This window comes from Cetorhinus maximus, chromosome 8 (genome assembly GCF_964194155.1).
Source record: "Cetorhinus maximus chromosome 8, sCetMax3.hap1.1, whole genome shotgun sequence".
Classification (NCBI taxonomy): Eukaryota; Metazoa; Chordata; class Chondrichthyes; order Lamniformes; family Cetorhinidae; genus Cetorhinus; species Cetorhinus maximus.
Genome location: NC_135886.1, coordinates 124,743,327 through 124,768,357, shown reverse-complemented (window position 1 = coordinate 124,768,357; position 25,031 = coordinate 124,743,327). Strand labels below are relative to the sequence as shown.

General features: G+C 49.3%; 1 protein-coding gene across 1 annotated transcript in view; it reads left to right on the top strand.

The window, feature by feature from the left end:
• Positions 1-25,031, top strand: part of slc16a2 (solute carrier family 16 member 2) — a 122,149-nt gene that overhangs the window by 27,459 nt on the left and 69,659 nt on the right. Inside the window, exon 3 of the mRNA XM_078547566.1 lies at positions 1,791-1,935. Coding sequence (XP_078403692.1) covers positions 1,791-1,935 — 145 coding nt within the window. The remainder of the gene's footprint in view (positions 1-1,790; positions 1,936-25,031) is intronic.

Here is a 25,031-nt window from a genome sequence, read left to right as displayed (position 1 = left end):
AAGAGTTCTGAGGCAGACACGAGCTGCTGGGTGTCGAGGTAGGCTGTCAGAAGGCCCGCCTCGGTGCTCTGGGACTTTGTCCCAGTAATAACAATGACTCAAATCAAAGAACAGCCCTGTATCCCTCACCCTCACCCACTACACACTCCCCACACACTCCCCACACACTCCCCAGTCTGCTATCCGTGCCATCTCATTCTGACTCCTTCACCCCCATGGCCCTCACACCCTCCATGCCAAGCTATGGCACTTCCATGCCCATTCATCCGCTATACACTCTGCATAGCACCAATGAACCCTATAATAACAATAGGATGTAGTAAAAAAGCTTTAAAAATGTCATTCATACATAACTTTCCACTTTCTTCAAAAAACTCCTTTCACTACAGCCCAATAAAAGTGTTAATTATCCAGAGCCTTTTAAGTGTCAATAGCTGAAACTGTAAGCACTTGAAACCTACCCCCCCTCCCCCCCCCGCCCCCCATCTTGTGCAAATAAACATTGTGCAATTGACAGAATGGATCAGAGAGCAAGAACTCTCAATCATGCGATTTCTTCCTGGGGCACAGCTGTTTCAACAGCCTAATGGATGTCTGGGCTCCCAGACAAGAATGCATAATAAGGCTTTGGCATGGGGGGTATGAGGGGCCATGGGGTTTAGAGGAGTGGGAATAGCTTGGCCTAGGGGGCATGGGTAAGACCTTTTGAACTTACCTTTCAAAAGGTTCCCTCATCCAGACTATGGTTCACAACACCTCTGAGGTGCCGTTAGCCATGAGCCCTTTCAAACCTGGCCCAACTCCATGAAAATTACAGGGGACTAGGAGATGCCTATTTTAGCTTTAGTGCCAAACAGGTGGGGAGTGCAGGATGTGAACTCGCAATCTGCACCATCCCGCAGCCTTAACCAACACTGGTGAAAATTGGGGGTGCCAGGAATGGAACCGGGAATCCTGGAATCGGGTGTGGGTGAATGGGCATGGAAGTGCCATAGCTTGGCATGGAGGGTATGAGGGGCCATGGGGTGGATTGGGCCCTGGTCGCCATTTTTACATCTCCACAGCGTCTCCCCGACTCCCTGAAAATCTAGCCCGTTATCACCCTTTCCTCCCTGCTGAATCTGGCCCACTCTGTGTCCCACTCCTCCCTCCGCTCCACCATTGCCTCCAACCAACATACACCAACACTCTGGAATCCTCTCCACCTTGTTGCATCTCTCCCGATCCTCAAAAACATCATTAAAATGTAACTGTTGACCACACCTTTGCTCATCCCACCACCATCCAATTCTTTTTATTTGCACTTCTTATCTATTCCTTCTCCCTTTGAGAAGCATCCAGAAATATTTACAGATGTAAGTTGTTGTCGTTGCAACATAGGAACAAAAGAAATAAGATCTGGGGTAGGCCATTTGGCCATTCGTGCATGACCCGTCATTCAAAAAATCATAGTTAATCATCTACCTCAACTTCACCTTCTTACCCTATCCACATATCCCTCAGTACCCAAAATGTCTGTCTTGAAAATACTCAACAACTGAGCATTTCCAGCTCTGTGGGGTAGAGAATTCCAAGGAGTTACAACCCTTTGAATGAAGAAATTTCTCCTCATCTCAATCCTAAATGGCCAACCCCCCCTTATTCTGAGACTACGATTCCATAGATTCCTCAGCCAGGGGAAACCTTTCTAGTGAACAGTGAAGCCGTGGGTCAGTGGGACAAGTGGTGGGAGGTACAATCAAATCCTACAACCTATTAAAACTATTTTCCTGTTTCCTTTTTCCTTGCAGCTTGGGTAGGTGCGGTCTCAATTGGGATGATTTTCTTTTGTTCTCCAGTAGTCAGTATTTTCACTGACTGGTTTGGATGCAGGAAGACGGCAATGGGCGGTGCAACAATGGCTTTTATTGGACTTCTTTCCAGCTCCTTCACAAAGTAAGAGTGGATTTCTGTCTTAATACTTACACAAAACACACACACCACACACACACGTATCGTAATGTTTCATAAAGTTTATTGTTGAATTATAAAAGTATCTCTCCGTGAAAGTTGTTTGGAGGCCTGGTCAGTTGCATTGATAACTGGATGCTCGATAACACCATGTCCTTGACAGGAGGCTGGAATGTTACTGGAAACTTTAGAGTTGGCTGAGTGGAATTGCTTCCAGTCTGACTTTTATCCTTTCTGCACATCCACCTAATCTACTCCAGTTCACCACACTTTATCATCCATCAAACGCAGTTCTATCCCAATCAACTTTTGTGTCTGAATGCCTACCCTAGGCCTAAATACTTCATTTCTAGTCATTATAAATTCACATGTAATTTTTCACTCAAAACCAAAATTGCATTAAAGTAACCTGAGATAACTTTCCTTCTAATTGTTTCATCTGTACTTGTGCAATGGTTCACCCTGCAATAATATATTGGGATTGTTTGCTTAATGAGTAGGGAAGGATTGGGAGCTTGAATCCATTCCTTCTGATTTTGTGTTCCCACATACTAATCCCCAGTACCCCTTTGCAGGTGCCAAGCTCAGATATTTTAACTGTGCAATGCAAGTGATTATACCTCTTTTTTTTGCTAATATTAAACAAGTTGGGCTACCCGTGCTACATCAGGAGAATAAAGGGATGATATTTGCCCTCTGGGCATATGGACTAAATGATATAGTATTAAAGCCAAAAATCAGATCACAAAAAAGTTTCTATGAAGTAATTTACTTGAAGCATTTCTTATATCCAGCTGATTTCATTCAACAACTCACTTAATTACCTTCTTTCACACAATTATTTTAATTAATAATTTTAATCCCACAAATGTGAAAACAAGTACCTAAATTCACACATTATTATACTCAAAAATATTACTTAACAAAAAATATTTCTTTTCACACTGGATTTACTTTCATTTGCTTTAATTTATTTGGCTTGACTCTAGTTTAATTAGATTTACAATTTTTACTTTATGATTTTTACTAACCGTTCTCTACATTCTCAGTGTCACTCTCAAAATGCTCAGGATCGAAATCTCCATCCACAGCCATTTCTTCAATGTTTGTTAATACTCTGAATATTTCATCATCACTGTCAAAGGCAACAACTGTAGTATCACTCAGTACATTTTCAGTGTCACTGCCTGCATTTTCAGTGTGCGTTGGAACATTAAGTATTTCATAATAGACCACATTCAAAGTTTTTCCTTCTTGAGCCAAAATAAAGAGATTTCTTGATGATCCGACTCAGTTGTTATATTTCCTGATGTTTCGCAAGAAGTGTTTTGATTTTGGTGGTAATCGTGCTTGACCATTTATGCAACACATTGAAGGTGACTTTCAGCTTTTTGAACCACAATGTTCACATACCTCTTATCTCTACCAATGTCATATTCTGGGTCCGACTCATAATTCTGATGAGAAACATAGGCGAAAGCTTCCTTAAAGAGGTCTCCTACTCGCATCTGTTCTGATGATGCCACTTTCAAAAACGGTTCCTCTGACATGTCCTCCTTCTTCCTTAACTGAGGTTTTCCACCCACGGTGGTTGACAGGGCCCTCAACCGTGTCCGGCCCATCTCCCGCGCATCCACCCTCACACCTTCTTCTCCCTCCCAGAAAAATGATAGGGTCCCCCTTGTCCTCACTTATCACCCCACCAGCCTCTGCATTCAAAGGATCATCCTCCGCCATTTCCGCCAACTCCAGCATGATGCCACCACCAAACACATCTTCCCTTCACCCACCCCTGGCAGCATTCTGTAGGGATCATTCCCTCTGTGACACCCTGATCCACTCCTCCATCACCCCCTACACCTCAACCCCCTTCCCCGGCACCTTCCCATGCAACCGCAGAAGGTGCAACACCTGCCCCTTTACTTCCCCTCTCCTCACCGTCCAAGGGCCCAAACACTCCTTTCAAGTGAAGCAGCATTTCACTTGCACTTCCCTCAACTTAGTCTACTGCATTCGATGCTCCCAATGCGGTTTCCTCTACATTGGAGAGACCAAACGCAGACTGGGTGACCGCTTTTCAGAACACCTTCGGTCTGTCCGCAAGCAGTACCCAGACCTCCCTGTCGCTTGCCATTTCAACACTCCACACTGCTCTCATGCCCACATGTCCGTCCTTGGCTTGCTGCATTGTTCCAGTGAAGCTCAACGCAAACTGGAAGAACAGCACCTCATCTTCCGACTAGGCACTTTACAGCCTTCCGGACTGAATATTGAGTTCAACAATTTTAGACCATGAACTCTCTCCTCCATCCCCACCCCCTTTCCGAATTTCCCCCTCCTTTTTATTTTTTCCAATAATTTATATAGATTTTTCTTTTCCCACCTATTTCCATTATTTTTAAATGTATTTCCATCCATTGTTTTATCTCTACCTTTTAGCCTTTTTAGATTCCTTCACCCCACCCCACACCCACTAGGGCTATCTGTGCCTTGCTCGTCCTGCTTTCTACCCTTAATTAGGACATTCCTTTAGATAATATCACCACCTTCAACACCTCTTTGTCCTTTTGTCTTTTGGTTATCTCCACCCATCACTGGCCCTCTATCCAGCTCTTCTTGTCCCACCCCCCCACTTAAACCAGCTTATATTTCACCTCTTTTCTATTTTTCCTTATTTCTGTTGAAGAGTCATGCGGACTCGAAACGTTAACTGTGTTCCTCGCCGCAGATGCTGCCGGACCTGCTGAGTTTTTCCAGGTATTTTTGTTTTGGTCTCCTACTTGCAGCACTGGCCCTTCGCGCATTCTATCACTCTCTGTCAATCTTTTGCCTTTTTGCTCAACCCTCTTCATCTTCCCTGGCTCTGCGTGCTACCTGTTGCTTTCCCTTACCAAGCAGTAACATGTAGTGTCTCAGAATAAAACTTACATGAAACAAACAATGAGGAAAAAAGACACGCAAAATATGAAAGAAAGTCGGGAAAGCAGCTTCTAAATTTCCAGAAATGACTGCATATGTGCAGGTGTCGATAGTTACTTTCCTGTTTACTGCATAATAACTGTGGGTGCTGATAGCTTCAGAATCCAGGCCAATTACGCCTGTGCACACTGTGTATCCACAAAATCCCACTTCAGGTTGTCACGTTTTGCTTGTCAACTTTTTTGCCTTATAAATTCCTGTGCATGCAACTGTAATGGGAGGTGCATATGTAAACTTGTCATGCTGCACTTACACCTTTCCACCACCAGTAGCGTCGATGTCGGTCAGGTAGCACAGGGTGATAGGGCAATGAGACTCGCTGCAAGCTAAGACACGGGCAGCAGAGTTTTAGATGACCTCACGTTTATGGAGACCAGCCAGGAGTGCGTTGGAATAGTCAAGTCTAGAGGTAACAAAGGCATGGATGAGGGTTTCAGCAGTGGATGAGCTGAGACAGGGTGAAGTCAAGTGAGATGGAAAAAGGTGCCTTTAGCGATGGCATGGATATGAATCAGAAGCTCATCTCAGGATCAGATGTGACACCACGTTCTTGTCTTATGTAAAGATCTTGTCCTCTGATTTTTGTGTGATCATTGCCACAGGAGATCCATTAAAATATGAGTAGTTTAGAGTGTCAAATTGCAAAACATCATAAGAATTAAAGAGAGATAATCTGGGAAAGGGTTTCCACTGTTTGCTGGAAGTTAGCCAAATCAGTGTAAAAGGAATTTTAAGTGCAAATTATGTTAAGTGTAAATCAAGCTACCACAATCTTTTGTGGTAGTTTAAAAATCTTGGAGCTCAAAGTTGGCCTCATCTTTAAAACTGGCCACACCCTCAGAATGAATTCATCACCATTGCGATTTTTCATTGGCACCAACTCGACCTGATTATCACCAGAAGACACATCTGCCCAGTGTTCTCCACAGCCGCACCTACCACAGGACAGATTGCAACATTGACCACTCTCTTGTCAGCAGCAGAATGAAGGTGCAACCCTGAAAAGTTTCACAGCTCTAAACACGACAGCCTGCAATTCATCAACATCCCTGGTACAAGAAATGATGCTAAATACCAGCATTTCACATTGGTGCTTGTGTGATTGCTACCCATTAAAGGCTTAGCAGGAAATGCCAATGTTGATTTGATGAAGCATGGAAGTCACCAAGTTCAATCATTTATGACACAGCAAAAGTTATATTTGGTAAAGGCAGAACCCGCAATAAAGACTGGTTTGAGACCTACTCAGTAGAGATGACACCTGTCATTGAAGCAAAAAGCAAAGGCTGCCTGATGCACGACATAAATTCAACAGCTAGAACATTGCATGACTTGAAAGTAGCCAAGACAGTTGTGTAAAAGAAAGAGAGAAACTTTATGAATAAACACTGGATCACACTATGTCAAGAAATCCAAGCTGACTGTGACAACAGAAATCTATGAGTTATGCAAGAGGGTCCTACCACCACCAAAGTTGTCCCACTGAAACCAGCAGACGGTGAAGTGCTCACCAACATAAGTAAACAGGTGTCCTGCTTGGTTGAACGCTACTGTGAGCTGTACTCCTGTGAAACGGACATCTGCCAGTCTGCACCTGAGCCTCTCCCGCAGCTTCCTGCCATGGTTAAGTTAGACAAAGAACCCTTGTTACTTGAGCTCAAAAAGGCCATTGATTGCTTCGCAAGCAGAAAGCCACCTGACAAGGATGGAATTCTAGCCGCTCTATTCAAGCATGGAAAATCCCATCCCCTGCTACCCCTTCACGATCTCCTCCTTCACTTGAGGGTAGGAGCCATTCAATAGGACGTGCATTATGCAAAAATCATCAAATTATACAAAAATAAAAGGCGACAGAGGAGACTGCAACAACCATAAGGACATTTCATATTTTGTGTTACTGGGAACGCCTTTGTTAGGGTCATGCTTAAAAGACTACATTTTTTTTAATTCACTCATGGTAAATGGGCATTGCTGGCAAGGCCAACATTTGTTGCCCATCCCTAATTACTCTTGAGAAGGTGGCGGTGAGCTGCCTTCTTGAACCGCTGCAGTCCATGTGTTGTAGGAACATCTGTAGTGCTATTAGGAAGGGAGTTTCAGGATTTTGACCCAGTGACAGTGAAGGAATGGTGATATAGTTCCAAGCCAGGATGGTGAATGACTTGGAGGGCAACTTGTAGGTGGTGGTGTTCTGATGCATCTGTTGCCCTTGTCCTTCCAGGTGGTAGAGGCCGAGGGTTTGGAAAGTGCTGTCGAAGGAGCCTTGGTGAGTTTCTGCAGTGCATCTTGTAGATGGTACGCATTGTGCATTGGTGATGGGGGTGTGAATGTTTAAGGTGATGGATTGGGTGCCAATCAAGCGGGCTGCTTTGTCCTGAGTGGTGTCCAGCTTCTTCTGTTGGAGCTTCATTCATCCAAGCTCAATTCTATCACACTCACATTTGTGCTTTGTAGATGGCGGACAGGCTTTGGGGAGTCGGAAGGTGAGTCACTCTAAACAGAATTCCCAGCCTTTGACCTGCTCTTGTAACCACAGCCTTAATATGACTGGTCCAGTTCAGTTTCTGGTCAATGGTAACCCCGAGGAGGTTGATAGTGGGGGATTCAGCGATGGTAATCTCATTGAATATCAAGGGAAGATGGTTGGATTTTCTCTAGTTGAAGATGGCCATTGCCTGGCACTTGTGTGGCATGAACGTTACTTGCCACTTACAAGCCCAAGCCTGGATGTTGTCCAGGCTTTGCTGCAGATGGTCACGGACTGTTTCAGTATCTGAGAAGTCGCGAATGATACTGAGCATTGTGCAATCATCAGTGAACATCCCCACTTCTGTCCTTATGATGGAGGGAAGGTCATTGATGAAGCAGCCGAAGATGGTTGGGCCGAGGACACTACCCTAAGGAACTCCTGCAGTGACGTCCTGGAATTGAGATGATTGACCTCCAACAACCGAAAGAGCACGAGGAGAGTGGTGGAGAGACAGGATAAAAGAGCGCGAGGAGAATGGAGATGCAGGACAAAAGAGCACCAGGACAGTGGCGGAGACGCAGGATAAAAGAGTGCGAGGAGAACAGAGATGAAGGTTAAAAGAGTGCGAGGACAGTGGAGACGCAGGATTAAAGAGTTTGAAGAGAGCAGAGACACAAGATAAAAGAGCCCAAGGAGAGCAGCAGAGACACAAGGGAGGATTGCAGCAGAGAAACAGGATAAAAGAGCACAAAGAGTGCGGAGACACGGGAGGAGAGCGGAGATGCAGGATAAAAGAGCGCGATGAGAGCGGCAGAGACACAGGATGAAAGAGCACGAGGAGAGCGGCGAAGACACAAGGTAAAATAGCACAAAGAGAGTGGAGACACAGGGGAGGAGAGGGGAATGCAGGATAAAAGAGCGCGAGGAGAATGGAGACACAGGATAAAAGAGCACAAGGAGAGCGGAGACACGGAGAGGAGAGCGGAAATGCAGGATAAGGGAGCACAGGGAGAGTGGAGACACAGGATAAAAGAGTGCGAGGAGAGCGGCAGAGATACAGGATAAAAGAGCACAAAGAGAGCGGAGACACAGGGGAGGAGAGCGGAAATGCAGGATAAAAGAGCGCGAGGAGAGCGGAGACACCAGGATAAATGAGTGCGAGGAGAGCAGTTGAGACACAGGGTAAAAGAGCACAAAGAGAGTGGTGACACAGGGGAGGAGAGCGGAAATGCAGGATAAAAGAGCGCGAGGAGAGCGGAGACACCAGGATAAATGAGTGCGAGGAGAGCAGTTGAGACACAGGGTAAAAGAGCACAAAGAGAGTGGTGACACAGGGGAGGAGAGCGGAGATGCAGGATAAAAGAGCGCGAGGAGAGCGGCGGAGAGACAGGATAAAAGAGCGCGAGGAGAGCGGCAGAGACACAGGGGAGGAGAGTGGCAGAGACACAGGATAAAAGAGCACAAAGAGAGCAGAGACATGGGAGGAGAGCGGAAATGCAGGATAAAAGATCGCGAGGAGAGCGGAGACACAGGATAAAAGAGCGCAAGGTGAGCGGCAGAGACCCAGGATAAAAGAGCACAAAGAGAGCAGAGACATGGGAGGAGAGCGGAAATGCAGGATAAAAGACCGCGATGAGAGTGGCAGAGACACAGGATGAAAGAGCGCGATGAGAGTGGCAGAGACACAGGATAGGAGAGTGGCAGAGACACAGGATAAAAGAGCACAAAGAGAGCAGAGACATGGGAGGAGAGCGGAAATGCAGGATAAAAGAGCCTGATGAGAATGGCAGAGACACAGGTTAAAAGAGCACGAGGAGAGCGGAGGCACAGCATAAAATAGCACAAAGAGAGCAGAGACAAAGGGGAGGAGAGCGGAGATGCAGGACAAAAGAGCACAGGGAGAGCGGCAGAGAGACAGGATAAAAGAGCGCGAGGAGAGCGGCAGAGACACAGGAGAGGAGAGCGGCAGAGACACAGGATAAAAGAGCACAAAGAGAGCAGAGACATGGGAGGAGAGCGGAAATGCAGGATAAAAGAGTGCGATGAGAGTGGCAGAGACACAGGATGAAAGAGCACGATGAGAGTGGCAGAGACACAGGATGAAAGAGCGCGATGAGAGTGGCAGAGACGCAGGATGAAAGAGCGCGAGGGGAGCGGCGGAGACAGGATAAAAGAGCGCAAGGAGAGCGGAGACACCAGGATAAAAGAGCGCGAGGAGAGCGGCAGAGACACAGGAGGAGAGTGGCAGGGACACAGGATAAAAGAGCACAAAAAGAGCAGACACACAGGGGATGAGAGCAGAGATGCAGCATAAAAGAGCGCGAGGAGAGCGGCGGAGACACAGGATAAAAGAGCACAAGGAGAGCGGAGACACAGGATAAAAGAGCACAAGGAGAGTGGAGACACAGGATAAAAGAGCGCGAGGAGAGCAGAGACACGGTAAAAGAGTGTGAGGAGAGCGGAGACACAGGGTAAAAGAACGCGACGAAAGCGGAGACACGATATAAAAGAGCGCGATTAGAGCAGAGACACAGGTTAAAAGAGCGCGAGGAGAGCAGAGATACTGGATAAAGGAGCACGATGAGAGCAGAAACACAGGATAAAAGAGCACGAGGCGAGCGGAGACACAGGATAAAATAGCGTGAGGAGAGCAGAGACACAGGATAAAAGCGTGAGGAGAGCGGAGACACAGGATAAAATAGCGTGAGGAGAGCAGAGACACGGTAAAAGAGCGCGTGGACAGCAGAGACACAGGATAAAAGAGTGCGAGGAGAGCAGAGACACAGGGTAAAAGAGCACAAAAATAGCAGAGACACAGGGGATGAGAGTGGAGATGCAGGATAAAAGAGCGCAAGGAGAGCGGCAGAGACACAGGATAAAAGAGCGCGAGGAGAGCGGAGACACAGGATTGAAGAGCACAGGGAGAGCAGAGACACAGGATAGAAAAGCGCTAGGAGAGTAGAGACACTGGATAAAAGAGCGCAAAGTGAGCAGAGATACTGGATAAAAGAGCGCGAGGAGAGCGGAGACACTGGATAAAAGAGCATGAGGAGAGCAGAGACGGGGTAAAAGAGTGCGAGGAGAGCAGAAACATAGGGTAGAAAAGCGCTAGGAGAGTAGAGACACTGGATAAAAGAGCGCAAAGTGAGCAGAGATACTGGTTAAAAGAGCGCGAGGAGAGTGGAGACACAGGATAAAAGAGCACAAGGAGAGCAGCAGAGCCACAGGATAAAAGAGCACAAGGAGAGCGGCGGAGACACAGGATAAAAGAGCGCGAGGAGAGCGGCGGAGACACAGGATAAAAGAGCGCGAGGAGAGCGGCGGAGACACAGGATAAAAGAGCACGAGGAGAGCGGAGATACAGGATAAAAGAGCACAAGGAGAGCGGAGACACAGGATAAAAGAGCGCGAGGAGAGCAGAGACACGGTAAAAGAGCGTGAGGAGAGCGGAGACACAGGGTAAAAGAACGCGACGAAAGCAGAGACACGATATAAAAGAGCGCGATTAGAGCGGAGACACAGGTTAAAAGAGCGCGGAGCGCGAGGAGAGCAGAAACACAGGATAAAAGAGCATGAGGCGAGCGGAGACACATGGTAAAAGAGCGCGAGGAGAGCAGAGACACAGGGTAAAAGAGTGCGAGGAGAGCAGAGACACGGGAAAAGAGCACAAAAATAGCAGAGACACAGGGGATGAGAGTGGAGATGCAGGATAAAAGAGCGCAAGGAGAGCGGCGGAGATACAGGATAAAAGAGCACAAGGAGAGCAGAGACACGGTAAAAGAGCATGAGGAGAGCGGAGACACAGGGTAAAATAGCGTGAGGAGAGCAGAGACACAGGATAAAAGAGCGCGAGGAGAGCAGAGACACAGGGTAAAAGAGCGCGAGGAGAGCAGAGACACAGGGGAAAAGAGCACAAAAATAGCAGAGACACAGGGGATGAGAGTGGAGATGCAGGATAAAAGAGCGCAAGGAGAGCGGCGGAGACACAGGATAAAAGAGCACGAGGAGAGCGGCAGAGACACAGGATAAAAGAGCACGAGGAGAGCGGAGACACAGGATAGAAGAGCACAAGGAGAGCAGAGACACGGTAAAAGAGCGTGAGGAGAGCGGAGACACAGGGTAAAAGAACGCGATAAATGCAGAGACACTGGATAAAAGAGCGCGAAGAGGGCTGAGACACTGGATAAAAGAGCATGAGGAGAGCAGAGACAGGGTAAAAGAGTGCGAGGAGAGCAGAAACACGGTAGAAAAGCGCGAGGAGAGTAGAGACACTGGATAAAAGAGGGCAAAGCGAGCAGAGATACTGGATAAAAGAGCGCGAGGAGAGCAGAGACACAGGATAAAAGCGCGAGGAGAACGGAGACACAGGATAAAAGCGCAAGCAGAGCGGAGACACAGGATAAAATAGCGTGAGGAGAGCAGAGACACAGGATAAAAGAGCGCGAGGAGACCAGAGACACAGGGTAAAAGAGCGCGAGGACAGCAGAGACACAGGAGAAAAGAGCACGAGGAGAGCAGAGACACTGGATAAAAGAGCGCGAAGAGAGCAGAGACACTGGATAAAAGAGCGTGAGGAGAGCAGAGACAGGATAAAAGAGCGCGAGGAGAGCAGAGACACTGGATAAAAGAGTGCGAGTAGAGCGGCAGAGGTACAGGATAAAAGAGCACAAAGAGAGCGGAGGCACAGGATAAAAGAGCACAAAGAGAGCGGAGACACAGGGGAGGAGAGCGGAGTTGCAGGATAAAAGCGCGAGGAGAGCAGAGACACAGGATAAAATAGCGTGAGGAGAGCAGAGACACAGGATAAAATAGCGTGAGGAGAGCAGAGACCCAGGATAAAAGAGCACGAGGAGAGCAGAGGCACAGGATAAAAGAGCGCGAGGACAGCAGAGACACAGGATAAAAGAGCGCGATGAGAGTGGCAGAGACACTGGATAAAAGAGCAGGAGGAGAGCAGAGACAGGGTAAAAGAGAGCAAGGAGAGGAGAAACACAGGGTAGAAAAGCGCGAGGAGAGTAGAGACACTGGATAAAAGAGCGCAAAGCGAGCAGAGATACTGGATAAAAGAGTGCGAGGAGAGCAGAGACACGGTAAAAGAGCACGAGGAGAGCAGAGACACTGGATAAAAGAGCGTGAGGAGAGCAGTGACAAAGGATAAAAGAGCGCGAGGAGAGCAGAGACACAGGAGAAAAGAGCGCAAGGAGACCAGAGACACTGGATAAAAGAGCGCGAAGAGAGCAGAGACACTGGATAAACGAGCATGAGGAGAGCAGAGAGAGAGTAAAAGAGCACGATGGGTGTGAAGGAGACACAGGATGAAAGAGCGCCAGGAGAGCGGCAGAGACACAGGAAAAATGGCGCGAGGAGAGCGGAGATACCAGGATAAAAGAGCATGCGGAGAACAGTGGAGACACAGGGTAAAAGAGCACGAGGTGAGCAGTGGAGACACAGCGTAAAGAGCACAAAAATAGCAGAGACACAGGGGATGAGAGCGGAGATGCAGAATAAAAGAGCGCAAGGAGAGCGGTGGAGACACAGGATAAAGGAACACGAGGAGAGCGGAGACACAGGATAAAAGAGCACAAGGAGAGCAGAGACACAGGTTAAAAGAGCGCGAGGAGAGCGGAGACACAGGGTAAAAGAACGCGATGAAAGCGGAGACACAATATAAAAGAGCGCGAATAGAGCAGAGCCACAGTTTAAAAGAGCGCGAGGAGAGCAGAAACACAGGATAAAACAGCACGAGGAGAGCAGAGACACAGGATAAATGAGCACGAGAAGAGTGGAGACACAGGATAAAACAGCACGAGGAGAGTGGAGACACAGGATAAATGAGGGCGAGGAGAACAGCGGAGACACAGCGTAAAATAGCACAAAGAGAGCGGAGACACAGGGGAGGAGAGTGGAAATGCAGGATCAAAGAGCGCGAGGATAGAGGAGACACAGGATAAAAGAGCGCGAGTAGAGCGGCAGAGACACAAGATAAAATAACACAAAGAGAGCGGAGACACAGGATAAAATAGTGCGAGTAGAGCGGCAGAGACACAGGATAAAAGAGCACAAAGAGAGCGGAGACACAGGATAAAAGAGCGCGAGGAGAGCAGAGACCCAGGATAAAAGAGCACGAGGAGAGCAGAGGCACAGGATAAAAGAGCGCGAGGAGAGCAGAGACACTGGATAAAAGAGCGCGAGGACAGCAGAGACACAGGATAAAAGAGCGCGATGAGAGTGGCAGAGACACTGGATAAAAGAGCGCGAAGAGGGCTGAGACACTGGATAAAAGAGCAGGAGGAGAGCAGAGACAGGGTAAAAGAGTGTGAGGAGAGCAGAGACACAGGATAAAAGAGCACGAGGAGAGCAGAGGCACAGGATAAAAGAGCGCGAGGAGAGCAGAGACACTGGATAAAAGAGCGCGAGGACAGCAGAGACACAGGATAAAAGAGCGCGATGAGAGAGGCAGAGACACTGGATAAAAGAGCGCGAAGAGGGCTGAGACACTGGATAAAAGAGCAGGAGGAGAGCAGAGACAGGGTAAAAGAGAGCGAGGAGAGCAGAAACACAGAGTCAAAAAGCGCGAGGAGAGTAGAGACACTGGATAAAAGAGCGCGAGGAGAGCAGAGACACAGGATAAAAGAGTGCGAAGAGGGCTGAGACACTAGATAAAAGAGCATGAGGAGAGCAGAGACAGGGTAAAAGAGTGTGAGGAGAGCAGAAACACAGGGTAAAAGAGCGCGAGGAGAGCAGAGACACAGGATAAAAGCGCGAGGAGAGCGGAGACACAGGATAAAATAGCGCGAGGAGAGCAGAGACACAGGGTAAAAGAGCGCGAGGACAGCAGAGAAACAGGAGAAAAGAGCGCGAGGAGAGCAGAGACACTGGATAAAAGAGCGCGAAGAGAGCAGAGACACTGGGTAAAAGAGCGTGAGGAGAGCAGAGACAGGATAAAAGAGCACGATGGGTGTGGTAGAGACACAGGTTGAAAGATCGCGAGGAGAGCGGCAGAGACACAGGAAAAAGGGCGCGAGGAAAGCGGAGACACCAGGATAAAAGAGCATGCGGAGAACAGCGGAGACACAGGGTAAAAGAGCACGAGGTGAGCAGCGGAGAAGCAGCGTAAAGAGCACAAAAATAGCAGAGACACAGGGGATGAGAGTGGAGATGCAGGATAAAAGAGCGCAAGGAGAGCGGCGGAGACACAGGATAAAAGAGCACGAGGAGAGCGGCAGAGACACAGGATAAAAGAGCACGAGGAGAGCGGAGACACAGGATAGAAGAGCACAAGGAGAGCAGAGACACGGTAAAAGAGCGTGAGGAGAGCGGAGACACAGGGTAAAAGAACGCGATAAATGCAGAGACACTGGATAAAAGAGAGCGAAGAGGGCTGAGACACTGGATAAAAGAGCATGAGGAGAGCAGAGACAGGGTAAAAGAGTGCGAGGAGAGCAGAAACACAGGGTAGAAAAGCGCGAGGAGAGTAGAGACACTGGATAAAAGAGCGCAAAGCGAGCAGAGATACTGGATAAAAGAGCGCGAGGAGATCAGAGACACAGGATAAAAGAGCGCAAGGAGAGCAGAGACACAAGATAAAAGAGCGCGAATAGGGCTGAGACACAGGATAAAAGAGCAGGAGGAGAGCAGATACAGGGTAAAAGAGAGCGAGGAGAGCAGAAACACAGGGTAGAAAACCACGAGGAGAGTAGAGACACTGGATAAAAGCGCAAAGTGAGCAGAGATACTGGATAAAAGAGCACGAGGAGAGCAGAGACACAGATAAAAGAGTTCAAGGAGAGCAGAGACACGGTAAAAGAGCACGAGGAGAGCAGAGACACTGGATAAAAGAGCACGATGGGTGTGGTGGAGACACAGGATGAAAGAGCACAAGGATAGCAGGAACAGGGTAAAAGAGCGCGAGGAGAGAGGAGACACAGGATAAAATAGCATGAGGAGAGCAGAGACACAGGATAAAAGAGCGCGAGGAGAGCAGAGACACTGGATAAAAGAGCGCGAGGAGAGCAGAGACACTGGATAAAAGAGCACGAGGAGAGCAGAGACACTGGATAAAAGAGCACGATGGGTGTGGTGGAGACACAGGATGAAAGAGCGCGAGGAGGACGGCAGAGACACAGGAAAAAGGGCGCGAGGAGAGCGGAGACACCAGGATAAAAGAGCATGCGGAGAACAGCGGCGACACAGGATAAAAGAGCACCAGGAGAGCGGAGACACAGGATAAAAGAGCGCGAGGAGAGCGGCAGAGACACAGGAAAAAGGGCGCGAGGAGAGCGGAGACACAGGGTAAAAGAGCACAAGGAGAGCAGAGACACGCCAAAAGAACGCGATGAAAGCGGAGACACAATATAAAAGAGCGCGATTAGAGCAGAGACACTAGATAAAGGAGCGCGATGAGAGCAGAAACACAGGATAAAAGAGCACGAGGAGAGCGGAGACACAGGATAAATGAGTCCGAGGAGAGCAGAGACACAGGGAATGAGAGCGGAGATGCAGGATAAAAGAGCACGAGGAGAGCGGAGACACAGGATAAAAGAACGCGAGGAGAGTGGAGACACAGGGTAAAAGAGCACAAAGAGAGCGGAGACACAGGGGAGGAGAGCGGTAATGCAGGATCAAAGAGCGCGAGGATAGAGGAGACACAGGATAAAAGAGTGCGAGTAGAGCGGCAGAGACACAGGATAAAAGAGCACAAAGAGAGCGGAGACACAGGATAAAAGAGCACAAAGAGAGCGGAGACACAGGGGAGGAGAGCGGAGATGCAGGATAAAAGAACGCGAGGAGAGCAGAGGCACAGGATAAAAGAGCGTGAGGAGAGCAGAGTCACAGGGTTAAAGAGTGCGAGGACAGCAGAGACACAGGATAAAAGAGCGCGATGAGAGTGGCAGAGACACTGGATAAAAGAGCGCGAAGAGGGCTGAGACACTGGAAAAAAGAGCATGTGGATAACAGCAGAGACACAGGGATAAAAGAGCACGAGGTGAGCAGCGGAGACACAGCGTAAAGAGCACAAAAATAGCAGAGACACAGGGGATGAGAGCGGAGATGCAGGATAAAAGAGCGCAAGGAGAGCGGTGGAGACACAGGATAAAAGAGCGCGAGGAGAGTGGAGACACAGGGTAAAAGAACGCGATGAAAGCGGAGACACAATATAAAAGAGCGCGATTAGAGCAGAGACACTGTTTAAAGGAGCGCGATGAGAGCAGAAACACAGGATAAAAGAGCACGAGGAGAGCGGAGACACAGGATAAAAGAGCACGAGGAGTGCGGAGACACAGGATAAATGAGTGCGAGGAGAGCAGAGACACAGGGGATGTGAGCGGGGATGCAGGATAAAAGAGCACGAGGAGAGTGGAGACACAGGATAAAAGAGCACAAAGAGAGCGGAGACACAGGATAAAAGAGCACAAAGAGAGCGGAGATACAGGGGAGGAGAGCGGAGATGCAGGATAAAAGCGCGAGGAGAGCGGAGACACAGGATAAAATAGTGTGAGGAGACCAGAGACCCAGGATAAAAGAGCGCGAGGAGAGCAGAGACACAGGATAAAAGAGCGCGAGGAGAGCAGCGACACAGGGTAAAAGAGCATGAGGACAGCAGAGACACAGGATAAAAGAGCATGAGGACAGCAGAGACACAGGATAAAAGAGCGCGAAGAGGGCTGAGATACTGGATAAAAGCAGGAGGAGAGCAGAGACAGGGTAAAAGAGAGCGAGGAGAGCAGAAACACAGGGTAGAAAAGCGCGAGGAGAGTAGAGACACAGGATAAAAGAGCGCAAAACGAGCAGAGATACTGGATAAAAGAGCGCGAGAAGAGCAGAGACACAGATAAAAGAGTTCAAGGAGAGCAGAGACACGGTAAAAGAGCACGAGGAGAGCAGAGACACTGGATAAAAGAGCGCGAAGAGGGCTGAGACACTGGATAAAAGGGCATGCGGAGAGCAGAGCCACTGGATAAAAGAGCGCGAAGAGAGCAGAGACACTGGATAAAAGAGCGCGAAGAGAGCAGAGACACTGGATAAAAGAGCATGAGGAGAGCAGAGACAGGATAAAAGAGCACGATGGGTGTGGTAGAGACACAGGTTGAAAGATCGCAAGGAGAGCGGCAGAGACACAGGAAAAAGGGCGCGAGGAGAGCGGAGACACCAGGATAAAAGAGCATGCGGAGAACAGCGGAGACACAGGGTAAAAGAGCACGAGGTGAGCAGCGGAGACACAGCGTAAAGAGCACAAAAATAGCAGAGACACAGGGGATGAGAGCGGAGATGCAGGATAAAAGAGCGCAAGGAGAGCGGTGGAGACACAGGATAAAAGAGCACAAGGAGAGCAGAGACACGGCAAAAGAGCGCGAGGAGAGCGGGGACACAGGGTAAAAGAACGCGATGAAAGCGGAGACACAGGGTAAAAGAGCGCGATTAGAACGGAGACACAGGTTAAAAGAGCACGAGGAGAGCAGAGACACAGGGTAAAAGAGCGCGAGGAGAGCAGAAACACAGGATAAAAGAGCACGAGGAGAGCGGAGACACAGGGGAGGAGTGCGGAAATGCAGGATCAAAGAGCGTGAGGATAGGGGAGATACAGGATAAAAGAGCGCGAGTAGAGCAGCAGGGACACAGGATAAAAGAACACAAAGAGAGCGGAGACACAGGATAAAAGGGTGCGAGTAGAGCGCAGAGACACAGGATAAAAGAGCACAAAGAGAGCGGAGACACAGGGAAGGAGAGCGGAGATGCAGGATAAAAGTGCAAGGAGAGCGGAGACACAGGATAAAAGAGCACGAGGAGAGCAGAGGCACAGGATAAAATAGCGTGAGGAGAGCAGAGACCCAGGATAAAAGAGCACGAGGAGAGCAGAGGCACAGGATAAAAGAGCGCGAGGAGAGCAGAGACACAGGATAAAAGAGCGCGATGAGAGTGGCAGAGACACTGGATAAAAGAGCGCGAAGAGGGCTGAGACACAGGATAAAAGAGCAGGAGGAGAGCAGATACAGGGCAAAAGAGAGCGAGGAGTGCAGAAACACAGGGTAGAAAACCACGAGGAGAGTAGAGACACTGGATAAAAGCGCAAAGTGAGCAGAGATACTAAATAAAAGAGCACGAGGAGAGCAGAGACACAGATAAAAGAGTTCAAGGAGAGCAGAGACTCGGTAAAAGAGCACGAGGAGAGCAGAGACACTGGATAAAAGAGCGCGAAGAGGGCTGAGACACTGGATAAAAGAGCACGAGGATAGCAGAAACAGGGTAAAAGAGCGTGAGGAGAGCAGAAACACAGGGTAAAAGAGCGCGAGGAGAGCGGAGACACAGGATAAAAGAGCGCGAGGAGAGCGGAGACACAGGATAAAATAGCGTGAGGAGAGCAGAGACACAGGAGAAAAGAGCGTGAGGAGAGCAGAGACACTGGATAAAAGAGTACGATGGGTGTGGTGGTGACACAGGATGAAAGAGCGCGAGCAGAGCGGCAGAGACACAGGAAAAAGGGCGCGAGGAGAGCGGAGACACCAGGATAAAAGAGCACAAGGAGAGCAGAGACACGGCAAAAGAACGCGATGAAAGCGGTGACACAATATAAAAGAGCGCGATTAGAGCAGAGACACTAGATAAAGGAGCGCGATGAGAGCAGAAACACAGGATAAAAGAGCACGAGGAGATCGGAGACACAGGATAAATGAGTCCGAGGAGAGCAGAGACACAGGGAATGAGAGCGGAGATGCAGGATAAAAGAGCGCGAGGAGAGCGGAGACACAGGGTAAAAGAGCACAAAGAGAGCGGAGACACGGGAGGAGAGCGGAGATGCAGGATAAAAGAACGCGAGGAGAGCAGAGGCACAGGATAAAAGAGCACAAAGAGAGCGGAGACACAGGGGAGGAGAGCGGAGATGCAGGATAAAAGAACGCGAGGAGAGCAGAGGCACAGGATAAAAGAGCGTGAGGAGAGCAGAGACACAGGGTTAAAGAGTGCGAGGACAGCAGAGACACAGGATAAAAGAGCGCGATGAGAGTGGCAGAGACACTGGATAAAAGAGCGCGAAGAGGGCTGAGACACTGGAAAAAAGAGCATGTGGATAACAACGGAGACACGGGATAAAAGAGCACGAGGTGAGCAGCGGAGACACAGCGTAAAAGAGCACAAAAATAGCAGAGACACAGGGGATGAGAGCGGAGATGCAGGATAAAAGAGCGCAAGGAGAGCGGTGGAGACACAGGATAAAAGAGCGCGAGGAGAGTGGAGACACAGGGTAAAAGAGTGCGAGTAGAGCGGCAGAGACACAGGATAAAAGAGCACAAAGAGAGCGGAGACACAGGATAAAAGAGCACAAAGAGAGTGGAGACACAGGGGAGGAGAGCGGAGATGCAGGATAAAAGCGCGAGGAGAGCAGAGACACAGGATAAATGAGTGCGAGGAGAGCGGAGACACGGGATGTGAGCGGAGATGCAGGATAAAAGAGCACGAGGAGAGTGGAGACACAGGATAAAAGAGCACAAAGAGAGCGGAGACACAGGATAAAAGAGCACAAAGAGAGTGGAGACACAGGGGAGGAGAGCGGAGATGCAGGATAAAAGAACGCGAGGAGAGTGGAGACACAGGATAAAAGAGCACAAAGAGAGTGGAGACACAGGGGAGGAGTGCAGAGACACAGGATAAAAGCGCGAGGAGAGCGGAGACACAGGATAAAATAGCGTGAGGAGAGCAGAGACCCAGGATAAAAGAGCGCGAGGAGAGCAGAGACACAGGATAAAAGAGCGCGAGGAGAGCAGAGACACTGGATAAAAGAGCATGAGGACAGCAGAGACACAGGATAAAAGAGCATGAGGACAGCAGAAACACAGGATAAAAGAGCGCAAGGAGAGCAGAGATACTGGATAAAAGAGCGCGAAGAGGGCTGAGACACTGGATAAAAGAGCAGGAGGAGAGCAGAGACAGGGTAAAAGAGAGCGAGGAGAGCAGAAACACAGGGTAGAAAAGCGCGAGGAGAGTAGAGACACAGGATAAAAGAGCGCAAAGCGAGCAGAGATACTGGATAAAAGAGCGCGAGAAGAGCAGAGACACAGATAAAAGAGTTCAAGGAGAGCAGAGACACGGTAAAAGAGCACGAGGAGAGCAGAGACACTGGATAAAAGAGCGCGAAGAGGGCTGAGACACTGTATAAAAGAGCATGGGGAGAGCAGAGACACTGGATAAAAGAGCGCGAAGAGAGCAGAGACAGGATAAAAGAGCATAATGGGTGTGGTGGTGACACAGGATGAAAGAGCGCGAGGAGAGCGGCAGAGACACAGGAATAAGGGCGTGAGGAGAGCAGAGACACAGGGTAAATGAGCGTGAGGAGAGCAGAGACACAGGATAAAAGAGCATGAGGCGAGCGGAGACACAGGATAAATGAGTGTGAGGAGAGCAGAGACACAGGATAAAAGAGCGCGAGGAGAGTGGATACACAGCATAAAATAGCACGAGGAGAGCGGAGACCCAGGGTAAAAGAGCGCGAGGAGAGCAGAGACAAAGGGTAAAAGAGCGTGAGGAGAGTGGAGACACGGGATAAAAGAGCGCGATTAGAGCGGAGACACAGGATAAAAGAGTGCGAGGAGAGCAGAGACACAGGATAAAAGAGCGCGAGGAGAGCAGAGACACAGGATAAAAGAGTGCGAGGAGAGCAGAGGCACAGGATAGAAGAGCACGAGGAGAGCAGAGACACAGGGTAAAAGAGCACAAAAATAGCAGAGACACAGGGGATGAGAGTGGATATGCAGGATAAAAGAGCGCAAGGAGAGCGGCAGAGACACAGGATAAAAGAGTACGAGGAGAGCGGCAGAGACACAGGATAAAAGAGCGCGAGGAGAGCGGAGACACAGGGTAAAAGAACGCGATAAATGCAGAGACACTGGATAAATGAGCGCGAAGAGGGCTGAGACACTGGATAAAAGAGCATGAGGAGAGTAGAGACAAGGTAAAAGAGTGCGAGGAGAGCAGAAACACAGGGTAGAAAAGCGCGAGGACAGTAGGGACACTGGATAAAAGAGCGCAAAGCGAGCAGAGATACTGGATAAAAGTGCGCGAGGAGAGAAGAGACACAGTATAAAAGAGCGCAAGGAGAGCAGAGACACAGGATAAAAGAGTGCGAAGAGGGCTGAGACACTGGATAAAAGAGCATGAGGAGAGCAGAGACAGGGTAAAAGAGTGTGAGGAGAGCAGAAACACAGGGTAAAAGAGCACGAGGTGAGTAGAGACACTGGATAAAAGAGTGTAAAGCGAGCAGAGATACTGGATAAAAGAGCGCGAGGAGAGCTGAGACACAGATAATGAGTTCAAGGAGAGCAGAGACACGGTAAAAGAGCACGAGGAGAGCAGAGACACTGGATAAAAGAGCGCGAAGAGGGCTGAGACACTGGATAAAAGAGCATGAGGAGAGCAGAGACAGGGTAAAAGTGTGTGAGGAGAGCAGAAACACAGTTTAAAAGAGCGCGAGGAGAGCTGAGACACGGTAAAAGAGCGCGAGGGGAGCAGAGAGACTGGATAAAGGAGCGCGATGAGAGCAGAAACACAGGATAAAAGAGCACGAGGAGAGCGGACACACTGGAGAAAAGAGCGCGAGTAGAGCGGCAGAGACACAGGATAAAAGAGCACAAAGAGAGCAGAGACACAGGGGAGGAGAGCGGTATTGCAGGATCAAAGAGCGCGAGGATAGAGGAGACACAGGATAAAAGAGCGCGAGTAGAGCAGCAGAGACACAGGATAACAGAGCACAAAGATAGTTGAGACACAGGATAAAAGAGCACAAGGAGTGCTGAGACACAGGATAAAAGAGCGCAAGGAGAACAGCGGAGACACAGGATAAAAGAGCGTGAGGAGAGCAGAGACAGGATAAAAGAGCACGATGGGAGTGGTGGAGACACAGGATGAAAGAGCACGAGGAGAGCGGCAGAGACACAGGATAAAAGAGCGCGAGGAGAGCGGAGACACAGGGTAAAAGAACGCGAGGAGAGCAGAGACACTGGATAAAATAGCGTGAGGAGAGCAGAGACAGGATAAGAGAGCATGATGGGAGTGGTGGAGACACAGGATGAAAGGGCACGAGGAGAGCGGCAGAGACACAGGTTAAAAGAGCGCGAGGAGAACGGAGACACAGGGTAAAAGAACGCGATGAAAGCGGAGACACAATATAAAAGAGCGCGATTAGAGCGGAGACACAGTTTAAAAGAGCACAAGGAGAGCAGAGACACAGGGTAAAAGAGCGCAAGGAGAGCAGAGACACTGGATAAAATGGCGTGAGGAGAGCCGAGACACAGGATAAAAGAGCACGAGGAGAGCCGAGACACAGGATAAAATAGCATGAGGAGAGCAGAGACACAGGATAAAAGAGCACGAGGAGAGCCGAGACAGAGGATAAAATAGCGTGAGGAGAGCAGAGACACAGGATAAAAGAGCGTGAGGAGAGCAGAGGCACAGGATAAAAGAGCACGAGGAGAGCGGAGAAACAGGATAAAAGAGCGCGAAGAGAGCAGAGACACTGGATAAAAGAGCGTGAGGAGAGCAGAGACAGCATAAAAGTGCACGATGGGAGTGATGGAGACACAGGATGAAAGCTCGAGGGGAGTGGCAGAGACACAGGATAAAAGAGCACGAGGTGAGCAGCAGAGACACAGCGTAAAAGAGCACAAAAATAGCAGAGACACAGGGGATGAGAGCGGAGATGCAGGATAAAAGAGCGCAAGGAGAGTGGTGGAGACACAGGATAAAAGAGCACGAGGAGAGCGGAGACACAGGATAAAAGAGCACAAGGAGAGCAGAGACACGGCAGAAGAGCGCGAGGAGAGCGGAGACATGGTAAAAGAGCGCAAGTAGAGCGGCAGAGACACAGGATAAAAGAGCACAAAGAGAGCAGAGACACAGGGGAGGAGAGCGGAAATGCATGATAAAAGAGCGCGAGGATAGAGGAGACACAGTATAAAAGAGCGCGAGTAGAGCAGCAGAGACACAGGATAAAAGAGCACAAAGGGAGCGGAGACACAGGATAAAAGAGCACAAAGAGAGCGGAGACACAGGGGAGGAGAGCGGAGATGCAGGATAAAAGAGCGCAGGGAGAGCGTCAGAGAGACAGGATAAAAGAGCGCGAGGAGAGCGGAGACACCAGGATAAAAGAGCATGGTGAGAGCAGAGACAGGATAAAAGAGCACGAATGGAGTGGTGCAGACACAGGATGAAAGAGCGCGAGGAGAGCGGCAGAGACACAGGATAAAAGAGCGCGAGGAGAGCAGCAGAGACACAGCATAAAAGAGCGCAAAGAGAGCAGAGACACGGTAAAAGAGCGTGAGGAGAGCGGCAGAGACACAGGATAAAAGAGCGCGAGGAAGGCAGCAGAGACACAGGATAAAAGAGCGCGAGGAGAGCAGCAGAGACACAGCATAAAAGAGCGCAAGGAGAGCAGAGACACGGTAAAAGAGCGCGAGGAGAGCGGCAGAGACACAGGATAAAAGAGCGCGAGGCGGGCAGCAGAGACACAGGATAAAAGAGCGCAAGGTGAGCGGCAGAGACACAGGATAAAAGAGCACAAAGAGAGCAGAGACATGGGAGGAGAGCGGAAATGCAGGATAAAAGAGCGCGATGAGAGTGGCAGAGACACAGGATGAAAGAGCGCGAGGGGAGCGGCGGAGACAGGATAAAAGAGGATGAGGAGAGCGGCAGAGACACAGGATAAAAGAGCACAAAAAGAGCAGAGACACAGGAGTGAGAGCAGAGATGCAGCATAAAAGAGCGTGAGGAGAGCGGCGGAGACACAGGATAAAAGAGCACGAGGAGAGCGGCAGAGACACAGGAGGAGAGTGGCAGAGACACAGGATAAAAGAGCACAAAAAGAGCAGAGACACAGGGGTAAGAGCAGAGATGCAGCATAAAAGAGCGCGAGTAGAGCGGCGGAGACACAGGATAAAAGAGCACGAGGAGAGCGGAGACACAGGATAAAAGAGCACAAGGAGAGCGGAGACACAGGATAAAAGAGCGTGAGGAGAGCAGAGACACGGTAAAAGGGCGCGAGGAGAGCGGAGACAGGGTAAAAGAACGCGATGAGAGCGGAGACACGATATAAAAGCGCGATTAGAGCGGAGACACAGGTTAAAAGAGCACGAGGAGAGCAGAGACACAGGGTAAATGAGCGCGAGGAGAGCAGAGAGACTGGATAAAGGAGCGCGATGAGAGCAGAAACACAGGATAAAAGAGCATGAGGCGAGCGGAGACACAGGATAAATGAGTGCGAGGAGAGCAGAGACACAGGATAAAAGAGCGCAAGGAGAGCAGAGATAGGGTAAAAGAGCGCAAAGAGAGCAGAGACACTGAAGAAAAGAGCACGAAGAGATCAGAGACACTGGATAAAAGAGCATGAGGACAGCAGAGACACAGGATAAAAGAGCATGAGGACAGCAGAAACACAGGATAAAAGAGCGCAAGGAGAGCAGAGATACTGGATAAAAGAGCGCGAAGAGGGCTGAGACACTGGATAAAAGAGCAGGAGGAGAGCAGAGACAGGGTAAAAGAGAGCGAGGAGAGCAGAAACACAGGGTAGAAAAGCGCGAGGAGAGTAGAGACACAGGATAAAAGAGCGCAAAGCGAGCAGAGATACTGGATAAAAGCGCGAGAAGAGCAG